This window comes from Amphibalanus amphitrite, unplaced genomic scaffold (genome assembly GCF_019059575.1).
Source record: "Amphibalanus amphitrite isolate SeventyFive unplaced genomic scaffold, NRLGWU_Aamphi_draft 000949F_arrow, whole genome shotgun sequence".
Taxonomy (NCBI): Eukaryota; Metazoa; Arthropoda; class Thecostraca; order Balanomorpha; family Balanidae; genus Amphibalanus; species Amphibalanus amphitrite.
Window position 1 is genome coordinate 219,523 of NW_024882443.1, and position 14,474 is coordinate 233,996.

General features: G+C 51.4%; 1 protein-coding gene across 4 annotated transcripts in view; it reads left to right on the forward strand.

Annotated features, from left to right (window-relative positions):
* LOC122368458 (glycosyltransferase-like domain-containing protein 1) overlaps nt 1–13,584 on the forward strand; it is a 68,730-nt gene extending 55,146 nt beyond the window's left edge. For 2 of the 4 annotated variants that reach the window (XM_043342396.1, XM_043342398.1), the window contains exons 3-10: nt 8,682–8,883; nt 9,295–9,412; nt 9,665–9,832; nt 10,207–10,324; nt 10,663–10,895; nt 11,025–11,166; nt 11,748–11,860; nt 12,166–12,771. In XM_043342396.1, the coding sequence (XP_043198331.1) occupies nt 8,817–8,883; nt 9,295–9,412; nt 9,665–9,832; nt 10,207–10,324; nt 10,663–10,895; nt 11,025–11,166; nt 11,748–11,860; nt 12,166–12,589 (1,383 nt within the window). In that variant the 5' untranslated portion in view covers nt 8,682–8,816 and the 3' untranslated portion in view covers nt 12,590–12,771. Of the gene's footprint in view, nt 1–7,833; nt 8,884–9,294; nt 9,413–9,664; nt 9,833–10,206; nt 10,325–10,662; nt 10,896–11,024; nt 11,167–11,747; nt 11,861–12,165; nt 12,772–13,084 lie in introns of those variants that run through there. The other 2 variants (XR_006254243.1, XM_043342397.1) reach the window with 2 other exon arrangements.
* Nucleotides 13,585–14,474: the final 890 nt, after the last annotated feature.

Genomic DNA, 14,474 nt, shown 5'->3' on the forward strand with positions numbered 1-14,474 from the left:
AAGAGAGGATAAGAACTGCTTCCTTGCGGGTAATCAAACGCCTTCTTTGCGGTTGATCCAGCACCGCGGTCCACTGTCGTTCAGCTGGTTGTAGAGGAACAGAGCTATTTGCTGCTGGAATGAACTCGATAGTTGAACTGGTAGAACAGGGGAGCTTGAGAGTCTTGGAAAAGATCCCGAGATAGATCTAGAGAGAGATCCAGATAGTGATGAGATCCTGAGATAGATGTAGATATAGATCCACCTGATAGAGATCTTGAGATGGTGTTGAGATCCACCTGAGGGAGATGTCTAGAGATCCACCTTGCATACAAATACATCTGATGGAAGATGCTTTTTAATTTAGAGGCTTGATGATTCTGTTCATTGTATAGACCATGATGCACGAGATGCTTCTTCACTGCTCGGATTAGGGATAGAGGTATCCGATCAGCTGGGTTTGCGGCACAGTTGGGCAGGTGAAGGACAGGGCATTCGAAGTCCCGATGACCACTGCCAAACATATGGGTGGTAATTACATTGATAAATTGAATGTGATCATTCGTCCAGTCACCCATTCCTATATCACTGGCCTTCCCATTAAGAAAATTGCCCACTTAATTCGTATTAGCGTTGCTAGTTTTAAGTTGCCCTCGAGATTAATTAGTTTGACTGTCCTAACTGAGCTTCGCTAAACTCCCATCGGCCTTATCCTAAGATTCATCCTTTACCATTCTCACTCTCATCCTCTCTCTACGTTCGTTCGTCATATATTCACCCCAAATTTATTTAGCGCCCCTCGAATTCCCTCCGATGGCGTTAGGTGCCTGACTAATAGCGATCTCCCCGGCGAGATAAATGTCTCTTTCCGAAATCCATATGCATGCTCCGCTAACCGGCGACAAAGATACTTACCGCAGGGCCGTCCAGAATAATTGCATAAATATCCACCCTACTAATTTATGGGATTCACTACACGACCGATAGACTTATGGTACACACATACACGATTTATATCCGACTTATCTCTCTACCGGGAGAGATTACCTATGCCCTCTTCCGGTCCGCGTGTAACATTCCCGTTCACGACCCAGGGACCCTAGTTCATATCCTGGAACTATCCTTAACCATGGGATTTACTATTCAAGGCCTTACGTGTCCTGGAGTACATTCTTCCCTCCCCTGAGGCTGTCCAGTACCGATTAGAGTACCTTTACGAAATAAGTATGAGGACTTATCCGGGACACTACGGCTCGCCTTATCCGCCCTTTGGGTGACTCACCCCTGACCTTCGGCTTCTTGCCTTTGGCATAACTTACTCTCCACTGCATACTGTGCCAATCTTCCCCTTCCCCCCTGCCGTAGAAACCTCTCACTGCCTTCTCACCCAGTGTTACCTAAGCGGGAAAATTAACAGTGGCCGGTACCACTGGCGGAAAACGTGCATATGCCCTGCGTACGTGACGGTGTGTCCCTCTTATTATTCCGGTCTGGACGTGGGTTTCGAGAAGTGCATCTGTGTCTCATACAGTCATGCTGGTAAACGTTACGCCATAGGAGGCGGGCAAACAAGCCGTCTGTGCCTCACAATGCCCTGTGCCAATATTGTTGGAGTAATTATTGGCGCTAACTCGCAAGAACGCGAATAGCAGAAACGCATAATTTAACCAAATCTAATCGTAATCTCAAGTCCTAATTGCTGCTACACGCGTGAACCTTATCATCAGTTCTCGTATACAATCCTAGCAGACCTTGAACCGCTCTTGATTTAATCAGACATATGATCTAGAACCAATTAACACGCATCGATCTGCCGTCTGGTTGTGATCCACCGTACCATAGTGAATTACTGAATGCTCAAACGGAAATGCCTCCTTGAAACTCGTTCGATAGCTTCTGATGGACTACTAGTTACCTAAACAAATTATCTTTATAGAGTGCCAGAATATTGTCATAGGGTCCCTAGCCTTTCATAGGGAATCTAATTTAAATCATCCTATTAGCAGTAAACAATGCGCATCAAACGAAGTGCAGTCCTAGATATCATATAGCATATCATATTTAACTGTCTACGTTCTTATCCCGTTGCAACTTTCCGCAACTAACCAGACTCCTATACGTGACCTTCACCTACCGCCCGCGCCCCAATTACGGCTAACCCACTGCCCCTGTTGTGGCTGCTTCTCGCGCCCTCTGGCGGCTCAACGCCCGTGTCGGGAACGACGATTACGACGGCCGCCGGCCGGCGCCGCGTCGACAGTCGACAGTTGTCAAGGCCGCGCCGCGATGGGCGCGTCATCACTCGCGGTGCAGTACTGGTGTGTGCGGTCTCTTCGGGCCGGGAGATTCAACGGCTGTGTCAGTGAGTGTGAATCTGGTAAAATATCGCTTCGATATCTCCCTGTTCGACATCTCATCAGCTCCATTCCACGTAAGTTTTTTTTTTTTTTTTTTTTTACTCCTGTCCCATTTGATCGTTTCCCAACAAAGCTGGTCCTTTCTAGTATTTATTCTACAAAGCACAACGATCGGTACCTATATTAGTCGCATATTAGTTCTAACCACAAACATTTCTACATCTACCTGTTACTCGACATTTCGCAATTTCAATGACGCAAAGTGACCATCTAAAGTCGCAAAGTGTCAAACCGTCAACCTCAAACCACTGCTCGCAACTATGCACCTAAGTAACAGGAAAAATTCCGCCGTACGCTCAAGCATTCGTATCTGTCGCAAATCATAATTCATAGCCATATTCATAGATCGATCGCATGAATCAGTCGCCACCTTAAAACATTACATTCCTTTCAAACGTATTTACCTGTTCTATAATTGATTTCGACTTCCATTTTAGCTTCCATTTTAGATTACAGCAATATTACCAATGATTTCGCAATGCAACTTTTAGTGAGTACAGCACGAATCTAAACCCTTTATTTCACAAACGTTCCAACCTCAAAACGCACCTGGCCATCGCCCATAATAAATCGAACGAACCATCTTGACCGAAGACAAAGACATTTCAACGTTGTCACGCATCCTGTCATCAATTTCAGCGTTCGTGACACTGAGCTACTTATGTAAATTTTCGGATCACGCTCTTGGCCTAATCGTGAACTCCCACTGACAATAACGGTTTGCTGGCGACTCTGACATGACCTCGAAATTCAGATCCTAACATGCTACTAGGGTGTCTGGACCAATAAGTTCAAAGTAATTTAAGTTTTCCAATTCCAATTGAGAGTGCATTTTATGGTAACCGAAAATGTTTGGCAGTCGTCACGGGCACGGCACGCTGGGCAGAGGGGGGGGGGGGCAAGGATTGGGATTGAGCAGACTTTTCAACAACACTCACATTCTGGAGTTCTCTGCGCTTCCGCTTCTCAGTGTGGTCTCAAGCGTCGGCGGTTGTCCTCCGGCTCTGGTCACTCGAACTGAAGAGGCTTCTCGCGGGTGACCCGGACTGACGGCGGCTCCCAGATGGCGTCTCCGGCTCCAGCTGTGGACTGTGACTCTCGGCTGCTCGACTGTGATTCTGCCTCTGGTTGGGTGGCGCACCCTTTTATAGTTGGGGGGGGAGGGGTGACTGCCACGCCCTTGCGACGTCATCTTCCTCTGCCTTCTTCTGGTGGGTGGGGCCGTAAGATGGCGCCCTCTGTCCTGTTTAGTCACCTTGCTCCTCTGTGCCTGCAATTTTTGGCCGTCGAATCGTCTTCGTGTTGAGTGCTTTATCATTTTAGTAATCGCTGGCATAAAACAATCCCCGAAAGGTTTGTGATTTTCGAGTTTTAATTTTGATTCTTCAATTTCATTTTATTCAAACTTTTGTTTCCTTCCGTTTCGTCTGCCGGCAACGCCCCTTGTGACGTCACTCTTGCTCCGCCCACTGGCCCGGGTGTGGCCGTAAGTCAGCGCCTTCTTCCTCTGCGGAGATCTCTGGAACTACCTCATGAGGCCATTGTGAGGTCGGTCACCCGGTTGTTTTGCCAGGGTCACTCACCCTGGGCTGATGTACCCGACAAAGGAGGCTGTGTGCTCCAGCCGGCATCCATCCTTGACACTGCTCCATGATCTGTTGACATATCTTACTGATCCAGCGCTCCCAGCCGTTATCTGTCCTCGGCGTGGGTCCATGAGCTGTTGACAATGTTACTGATCCAGCTGTTACTTGTTGGGGTTCGAATCGTTCATCCTGCGGTAGCTGTCTCCAAAAGCGCGCGTCTTAATGGGAGTTTAACGGCTGCCCATTCTGTGCGGACAGTGATAGATTAGGGGAACTGGGGGGGGGGGGGGGGGGGGGAATTGGGTGTGGGAAAGCGAGCTAGGCGTGTGGCCGGACTGCGAGGGAGAGGGACTGCCGGACCGAGCCGTGCCGAAAAGATACTACGTTAAATGTTCAAGATGTAGCGTGCTACAGCACGTTAACACTTTCCTGCTTACAACTGCACTCATAGCCGGCGGGAAACTCTCTGAATGATCGCTGCGCAGTGCACACCACACCTCAGAAGCGGCGCAGACTGGACTGTGAGTGGGAAGTGTCTAGCTAAGTGCACCCGCACGGCGTCTCTGGCGTCACGCGCAGTCCGCTCATTTAACGCTGGGTGCGCGCGTCCATCTGGCTGTTGGTACTGGCGCGCTACATCGGCACTGGGGAGCCAAGCATCGTGGAACACCTCGCACTGAGTCTCACAAATATTGTGCAGTATGCAGCACGTTGTGACAATCAGAGGGACCTTGTCGACATCTACCTCTATCCTCTTCTGCAATTTGCGCCACCTGCCCTTCAATCGCCCGAATGCGCATTCGATAGCCATACGACCTGCGCTATGATATACATTGAACGACTCCCGCTCGGCCTCCAGCTGCTGTTGATCGACCGTCAGACCTCTGCCGCGTGCCGACGCCAGACTCAGCGCGTATGGCTTCATCAACCACGGCTGTGGTGGGTACGACCTTCTGCCATGACACAGAGATGGAAGGAGAAGGACGTATCGTTATGACATTAGGTACATGCTGGTTATGATGAAATTTGTTATCGATAAAGTCATTTCTTGATGGCTTTGCTTTAGTATGTGCTAGAAGCCATGTGCTTGCCTTTGCCAGCTTCATTTGAACCGTCACATGCCGTCTTTGAGGCTCTCCAGATCTGCTCTGGAGACATCATGTTGAAGCGATTCCACCTCGCCTCCACCTACGTCACCGTCGGCTTCCGGGGCGTCGTCACTCGGAACTGCCTCTTCGGGTTCTGTCCCGCCTGCCTCACACACTGCAGCATGATCAGACGAAGTCGTCCCTTCGCCCCCAAGGCTGTCGGGTTCCACTTGAGCCACCCCTACCTCGCACGGCCCCGAACATGCATTCCAGCTGGTCCTGGGTCAGCCTACGAGTCAGAAGATATGTTTGCGCTCCAAAGTTCTCCTTCATGTCGGCTAGCAGGCCTCGAACTGACTGGATAGTCACCAACCATCCCTCTGGAAGGCGCACATGTGTGCTTCGCCTTGCCGATGCGCATTGTGACCAGCTTGCGCATTGCTTCGTCCAGAATGGCCTCTTGCTCTGTAGAGACATTGTTGCCACGACGCAGTCGTTTGTGGTCGCAGGGGTTTTCGGCATTGAGGATATCTCCAACATTGTCAAACAGACGAAGAACACTGGCTGGTACGGCTGTACCCTCCAGATGTCGCTCCATTGCTAGAGCGCTTGAGGCACTGGTCAGCTACCTTCTGTTTGGCCAGTGGCCATACTATCAGCTTGTGAGGAGAGCGTGTGTAAACATATCATAGAAACCTCTTGTCTTGTCATGACGAAGCGGCCAGTAATAAGGACCTGATGTCTGATGAGGTGTGGTTAGTACAAAAACCTCAGAGTTTCGTCTGAAAAAACACTTTGTCAAAGCCCAGATACCTAGACGGTTTGCGTGCGAGTGCGTGCCTGCGCATGTTCCAGCCATCACTTGTGTTTTGTTCCCCGACTCTTTGGGGGCGTCACGTAGGAAGACTTGCACTTCCTTCTCCACCTCCACGTTAACTGGTTTTTGGCTCGGCCATGTTCTTGGCCGCGCTCGCCGTCGGCGTGTTGTCCGCCTCCACTCGCATTATTTCATGCTCCCGGAACCACATTGTTGACCCCTTTTGCAGCGCGCCATCTTGAGATTGAACACAAAGTGAGCGATGCCGTGAAAGTACCCAACGTCGGAGTCCATCAGTCATAGAAACACTTTGTGTGTGACCTTGAATATATACCTTAAACCACGGAGTCTCGACGCCGTGCAATGTGAGTTTGTCAAGTAGGAGTTTGTGATCGATAACGTCGAAGCATCGTTCTAAGATCGATGAGGCACGGGAACAATATTTCTCCGCTATCCGTGGCAGTTTGGATGCGGTCAGTAACGGGCGGTCTCGGTAGAGTGCCGGGGTCAGAAGCCGTGCTGGCTAGATGCCATAAGATGATTTTAATTAAGTCAGTAGATGCTTGTAGTCTAAACAATGAGCATATAGCTCAAGCTACTCAATGCCTGTCAGTTTCCAACAAATTTCAACAATCATTTACTGAGATGTCACAGATGTTGATAAAATGTGCTCGTGCTCGAGCGGGGACGTTATACATATTCATACGCGTGTGAGAACAAACTAATCGGTAGGTAGCCCATGACCAAGGAGGCTTGCTGCTTACCTGTGGCTCCAGATCAGATAACTTGAATAGGACTGACAGAGACAGTCCCAGGGGCCCCCCAGGCTCAGGAGGGTCACCACCACGAGTCTGAGAGTTCTGCAGTAGTTGCACATCTTCAGTGTTGACGGGCGGAGCGCTGGTCCGAAAATGACGCCCAGGCGCGCCTCCCAGCCGCTCACACCCCGATTGAAACATGTGCGCGGAAGCGCGTCTGGACCAATTTCTCGGACGATTTCCGGCCGGCTTTTGACATATTAGTTATTCAATGATATGAAAGAAATTGAAATGGCCATAAAGTTCATATGCTAACCTCATTTCCTTGATGTGGCGAAGTACTTCTGCTGGCAGTTCATCATCTTCAGTATCCAGCAATGTTCCTACTGCTTGGGCATGCTCTTCCTCTAAATGCAGCAGCATTTATACTTCATCTACTTCTTCTACTACGGCCGGCCGTGTCCGGCTTTACAGCAATCACACACACGCACACGTGCCTCGAGGGCACCGTCACATCCGCAGGAAGGCACACCTCTCGTGGGCGTTGTACAGCTCGCAAGAGGAAGCGAATGGGACGCGGCTGCTCCTTATCTGTTCACACCCCTTCGTCGCATTCAACACCATTCGTGACGCTTTTATGAAATCAATTCCGAGTAGCACGTCATAGGGCAAGCCCTGTATGACGCACATTTTCTGGTCGAGTTTGACAGCCCCTTTCTCAACCGTCAGCACCGCCTCGCCGATATTGGTCAGCTCTCCGCCGGTAACTTAGCGGAGTGAAATGCCGTCTCCTGCGCTCTGGCTAGGTCGCACGGGCAGCCTCTGCCACGCCGCCGCGGATAACAGCGTCACTGAGGACCCAGAGTCCAGCAAAGCTGAGAAGCTCTGATCTCCCACCCTCACTTTCAACTTTGGCAGCTCCGACTTCTCTCAATGAGACTATTTACCGAGAGAACGTCATCAGACATAACGAAGTCGTCTTATGTAGGCTGCGCACCGGCCATACGTATGCCACGCATGGTCATCTCCTCCGCGGAGAAGAGCAGCCCACCTGTCGCAGGTGTACCGTGCCTCTCACTGTCTCTCACGTGCTTTTATCTTGTCCTCTCGCTGAACCGAACCGGACACGCTACCTCGGGCGCATCGCTCCGGGTACCACTATCCGCCGCTTACTGGGTGACGAGTCACCCTGGGTTTTATCCGGCAACATCTTTTCTTTTATCCGTTCGATCAACTTCCAAGTGATATACTCGACCTGACCCCAATCCAACTAGCCCTCTCTAGTCCTTTCATCTAGTCAGTTGTCTAGGACGACACCTTTGCGCTGTTTTATCTTACCTTGCTATTTTATATCGAGTCTTACTTTCTAGTCTTAGTATCTAGAAGGTTCTTTCTTGTGGCACACTTGTTTTATTAGTACGACGTTATGGGCGCAAAATGACCTTAGCAGTCGGCGCGCCCTAAAGCCCCAATCAACAAACAAGAGAACGTCATCCTCCCCCGCCCTGTCTACTCCATCAGCCAATCGGTCGGGCGCTTTCCCGACTGGCCTTATCAGTTTAAAGGCTGCTGCTGAAGTGGCTGATGACCCGGCACCATCTCGCACGTAATGGGGTCCAGGACAGTTGTAACAGGCGACCGGTCCCCTCGGAGCGCCTCCCAGAGACGCGGCGGGACTTGTCCCTGGTGTCCCGGAGCCGCAGATCGAAGTATGGGATACTGGGGTAGCCGAGTCGGGAAAAGTATTTCGCCTAGTTCTTTCTCCCTTCCGCGCCGTATTCGCCACTTCTTTCTCCCTTCCGCGCCGTGATTCGCCAGAGAATTCGCGACGGTGACGGGGTGACGTCGTGTCTGTGAGAACTGTGGCTGCGACTGCTGCCGGGCCCATCCCCGCTGGAAGCGACATTGCTCTTCCGAGGACTCGCGCTGCTCCTAATTCCGGCATAACCCGGTCGTAACCGCCTCGACATGAAGTCTGACCGGTTCTTGACTGACACGTGTGTTCTTTGCCGGTACTGCGGCCGCGACTGCGGCAGGCGGCGCTTGGGACTGCTGAAGACTCCGCGGAACCACCGAGGACTGAGGAGAGCGTAGCCGAGGGACACCGAAAACAGCCTAGGAGTTGGGACCGACAGACGACACCTGAACTGCTGAGCACTACCCGGGGAGCCATGCTGCTGCTAGTGGAGGCGTTCTTCGCGGGCTCTCACCGGCAGCTGATCACCACACTGATGGACGGTGAGGAACGAGACTTATCTGTGTGCTTGGGGGGGGGGGGGGTCGAGGGAAGGGGAAGCTGCTGACGGCAAATCTCATCACTGGCGGACGGTGAGGGACGTGGGAGAGAGTGTGGTGATTTTGTGTGTTGGGACGGGGGAGGGGAAGCTGATAGCGCAGTTCTTCACCACACGATAGGGAAGTCACCACACATCGGATGGGTTGTGGTGTTTGTACACAAACCTAGTGTTGTGCGGGTATGGGCGGAAGGGGTTAATGGTATCATTAACCACGCTTCTATGTGCACGTGTGCGCCGCAATTTTAGCGCTGTTTTCGGTCCGTCTGTCCAGTTATTTTAGCATGTCGTCTGATCTATTCGCCTGTACATCTCAGAAAGTTCTGTAAGTCGCCTGTTGCCTGTTGGCCGCCAGGTCTACGGCTCGATGAGACCAACTGTCGGCTGGTGACCATGTCGGGTCGGAAGTGGCACTGGCGCGCGCGGACCTCGGCGCTGCACCTGGCCCAGCATATCCCCCGCGAGACGTACAGGTAGAACGTGGTACAGCGAGACGAACAGATGGGACATAACAGCTGGGAAATAGTTAGTTCGCTTCAAGATCGTTAGCACATAATGTGACGTGTCATGGGAAGGGGCTGGGCGAGTTCCAGCGTTGGACAATGTTTGTCCCGTCATATGCATCAATCACAACGTTGTGATCTTTCACCCTTCACGTTCGCTCCTCTTACATACAGCTACAGATGTCGCCAGCACCTGACTCCCCCTCTCCCTGGGACCGGCAGCGTACTGTTCACCTCGTCGGTGACTCCTCTGGCCGAGCTCTGCGGCCTCCGACCGGACCTGGCCGCCGTGCGAAAGGTGCTCTACTTCCACGAGAACCAGCTAGTGTATCCGGTGAGGAAGGCAGCCGACACCGACTTCCAGTACGGCTACAACCAGATCACTGGCTGGTGAGTGGCTTCGTCACCGCTGGCGAGTAGCCTGATGACCGTCTGGTGAGTGACGTGCCGCCTTAGTTGGGCTTGTTTTGCAAGTGCTTGTGATGACGTATGATAGCTAGTTCTTAGAGGGGGCTAAAAGTTGGTTTACGTCGTGCTAGACATATTTGCCATACTTGCTAGACCTTGCCTAAATGGGCTTTGATGCTTTGTATCTGCATGGTGCGGCAACTGACGTCTTAATTACACGTAAAGCCGGTCGTGCCTGGTCAGGCCTTGGCCGTGATGCTCACCTGACAATTCCGTTCATGATCTGGTAGGAAGCGCTCGATTACAGCTCACCTGACAGCTCTGTACATCATCTGACATCCTGTCGTGCGTTGCAGCCTGGTCGCCGACGAGGTGGTGTTCAACTCTCGGTACAACATGGAGTCGTTCCTCAACAACATAGACCACTTCATGAAGACCCAGCCGGACTACCGTCCCAGGGGACTGGCTGAACAGGTGCGGCGCCGGGGGCTCCGTGATTTTAAATTTGGCATTATTCTGTGATAAAACATCAGGGCAGCAGAGTACTCTTAGTTGAGAGATGAACATCATAATGCTTTGTTGTGGGCTCTGTTTTAGGTGTCAATGCAAACTTGGGTTTTCTCGATCGCTACGAAACAAATAATGTGAAATGTATCCCTAATCATTTCGTGTTCCGCATCTAGGTAATACATTGCAATTCATGCCGTCTCCAACGTTTCTTAGATTCGACTACCGTTCTGTTTCCCAACTCATTCGTGTCGTTCGCTTTTCGCTGGAGTAAGACTAACCGTTTGTGCTTGCAATTTCGACAGATACGGGTGAAGTGCCGGGTGCTGTACTTCCCGCTGTGTGTTCCGGAGACTGTCCTGGCGCTGCGGGAAGAACGGTCCGAGACAGACCAGGACCGGGAGAGCGGCGGAGACCGGGACCGGGACCAGGACCAGGAGAGCACCGAGGACCGGGACGGGGACCAGGAGAGTGCTGAAGACCAGAACCACAGCTCAGAGTCGGAGCGCCCGCTCCACATTCTGTGGCCGCACAGATGGTGAGCAGTACTGACGGTTTGACCACGGTGGACGCGAGGGATACTGGGTAAAGCACCATTGTCCTTTACATGAAGTGATAGTTTTAGTTGTCAACCACGAATGTGACTTCGTGTCTGTGTTGTTTTCAGGGAGCATGACAAGAACCCGTCGCTGTTTTTCGACACGCTGACGCGGCTACACGATGAGGGGGTGCCGTTTCGCTTGTCGGTGCTGGGAGAGCGGTGTCGGGAGGTACCGGACGTGTTCGAGCGAGCACGGACCCAGCTGGAGGTGAGGACCGGGGCGATAGGGCTTTCCGGGCTTAAACGGCGAGACATTGCTGCTTGTGATGCGGCATGGCAAGCGGTTGGGCGAGCCTTAGCCAAGAGTGATGGGTAGCTGAGCGAGTCAATCATAAACGCTTAAGTATCGGTTTAGTAAGTATGTCACGTTGCAATCCCATCCAGTCATGTCGAAACATCTCTTAGACGTGGGACGATTGATGAATTTTTGATGTCAATACATACAATACATACATACACGAGCTACTATGCGTTCCGCGTTCCGATAGGACCATATCGAGCACTGGGAGTACCTACCTTCCAGGGAGGAACTAATGATTGAACTATGTGCTGTATCCTGACAGGACCATATCGAGCACTGGGGCTACCTGCCTTCAAGGGAGCCCCACTGACTGAACTGTGTGCCGTATCCCAACAGGACCATATCGAGCGCTGGGGCTACCTGCCCTCCAGGTATCCCCAGGACTAATAAACTATGTGCTGTATCCTGACAGGACCATATCGAGCACTGGGGGTACCTGCCCTCCAGGTATCCCCAGGACTACTAAACTATGTGCTGTATCCTGACAGGACCATATCGAGCACTGGGGTTACCTGCCGTCCAGGGAGGACTACTGGCGCGTGCTGGGAGCGGCTGACGTGGTCGTCTCCACGGCCGATCACGAGTTCTTCGGCGTCGCCGTGTAAGTGACTTGAAGATTCTCTGTGCGGCTGTAGTAATATGGACAGTGGAATGGCGGAGGGTGGAACGTGCGGGGCGGGGAGTTCGTATGTTGTGATGTTTGGTTGGTGTTGAAGATAAACATCTATTTTGTTTTTTTATGCTCATTCGTACCTTATTTTGCCTGATGTGGACCTTATTTTGCCTGATGTGGACCCCTTCCGGCCGAACTGGTGACTAATGAAGGGGGAGGCTGCCACTCCAAATTTGACCCCTACCTTGGTGTACCAGCTGCCTGACCCGCCGTCTGCCCGGTCTCCCCGGCAGCCTGGAGGCGGTGTGGTGCGGCTGTCTGCCACTCTGCGCGGACCGGCTCGTCTACCCGGAGTGGTTCGAGCGGCCGCTGCTGTTCCGCACCCCGGCCCAGCTGCTGAAGCGGCTGAGACGGCTGTGCCGGCGGCCGGGGGCGGCTCGCGCCGAGCGGCGCAGACTCCGACCGGACCTGGAGCGGTTCGGGTGGCCGGCGCTGAGAGAGCCGTACCGTGAACTGCTCGGCCTGCCGCCCGAACGGGACGGGGAAGAGGACCGTGAGGGAGACGGGCACGGGGAATGTGAGGGTGGCAGTCACAGTGGTGGAAACATAGGAGGAGACAGGGACAGTGACAGAGATGTGGACAGAGAATCAGGCGAAGGAACTGGCGGTAATGGAGACGGTTGTGAATGTGATGTTGATAAGGAGTTAGGTAGATAACCACTTGTGAATTGTGGGGAGACCGACGCGTCAAGTGCGCGCGAACTGTCGGATCGTGACCTGCGGCGAGATAGCGGTGTGAGATGAATATGTCGTTTTTCTCACAGACAATGACAATACAAAAACAATGTAATAAGACCAGACGTTTCGACAACAAAGTGCCTTCGTCAGTGGAAAACAAGATATAGGCTTTACATCGATAAAAAATATAGAAGACAACCAGCCTGCACGAAATGCAGTTTTACTTTTTTGAAATATAGGCTATATTTTAGTGCGAGATTAGATGTAACCTATATTTCAAAAAAGTAAAACTGCATTTCGTGCAGGCTGGTTGTCTTCTATATCTTTTATCGATGTAAAGCCTATATCTTGTTTTCCACTGACGAAGGCACTTTGTTGTCGAAACGTCTGGTCTTGTTACATTGTTTATGTATTGTCATTGTCTGTGAGAAAAACGAAATGTCTGACTCTTCTAATGAATATGTCGTATTTCAGCGAGTGTTGCTAGTTTCACCGTTCTGACAATGGAGCTGTGCGCCGCGTGTTGACGAGTGGATTTGCATCATCCCCCAGGTAGTTTTTCTGCTCTGCACTCAACATTTTTTAAAGCTAGAAGCCTGATTTTTCGTAAAGCTGCTCCTCTATCCCTTCTCAGCGTTCACTGAAATTTTCAAGTTTCTGTGGTTTCTGGTTTCGGAGACCTTGTTTTTCAGGTCATGTCATGACCCACATGACCAATACTCAACATCTTGCGTTGGCTATCGCTCTAGTGAGCTTTTGACACCTTGATTTCGGTACGTTTTTGCTAGTCTTACCTTCCACCTATCATGGAACATGTTATTCTACGATGTGTCGATCTTGGGGTCAGGGCCAAGGTCAAGCTAGGTCATCTAAAAACATTGTATTTTAGGTTTGCTGAATTTACTTTTCGTTAAGTCTTTTGACTGCATTTTTGGTAAAAGCTTCTCAGACCATGATCTCATGTAATAGGGACACACAAACCAATCGGTGCTCACATCGGTATACACACAGACACACACAGACATACAAACATCATTGACCTTGACCTAGCTTAACCTGAAATGACCACAGCCAGTAAAAACATAGTCGGATAGTGTGGCAAAGAGGTGTTCTAGCTGGCTTGGCACCACAAACGGCAGCGCCATCGGTATATGATGGGCACCGCACGTGATATTCCAACGGTGGCCCCAAACAGCAACATTTTTAGTTTGACCTGACTTGGGAGGTCAATGATTGACCTAATTAGGTAAAATTGGGTACGGGGACCCGCAGTTGCTACTGTACAGCGACCCTGAGTAAATTGCCCCAGCACCCTCAAAGGGAACAACGATAAGCTCTCAGAGGGAACGCACAGAAAGCCTCAGCTGCTCTTGTACAGGGACCGGCAGTCGATATCAGTGTTATTGGTTGTTATTGGACAGGACCGACGGCTAGAGTTGGGGTTCGTGTACAGTAGCAACTGCGGGTCCCCGTACCATTGGATTCGTCTCTTCCCAAAGAATCTGTCGGTGTTTGCCGCGAAGCTCCATCTCCAGCAGGAACGAAATGGCGCGGGGGTGGCCCCCTCCCCCCCCCCCCCATGTGCGTTCTAGGATGGGAAAATGGCATGTGCGGGCGAGGGTTAATAAGTCAATAAAAGATTGTCAGTCAGCCAGTGGTCTTCCTACTGACGTGCGAGATAGCGTCAGCGAGGTGCTGACGGATCCAGACCTCCGCGACATTCAAACTGTACGACAATTTGTAGCTGTCTTCGCATAGGAACGAAACTAAGCATAAAACTTCTACAGTCTGAAAGAACTAGAAAGGTTGTTTCGCGTTGCACAGGGTAGCGATATTCACAGGTTTGGAATTTGATACCATTTTT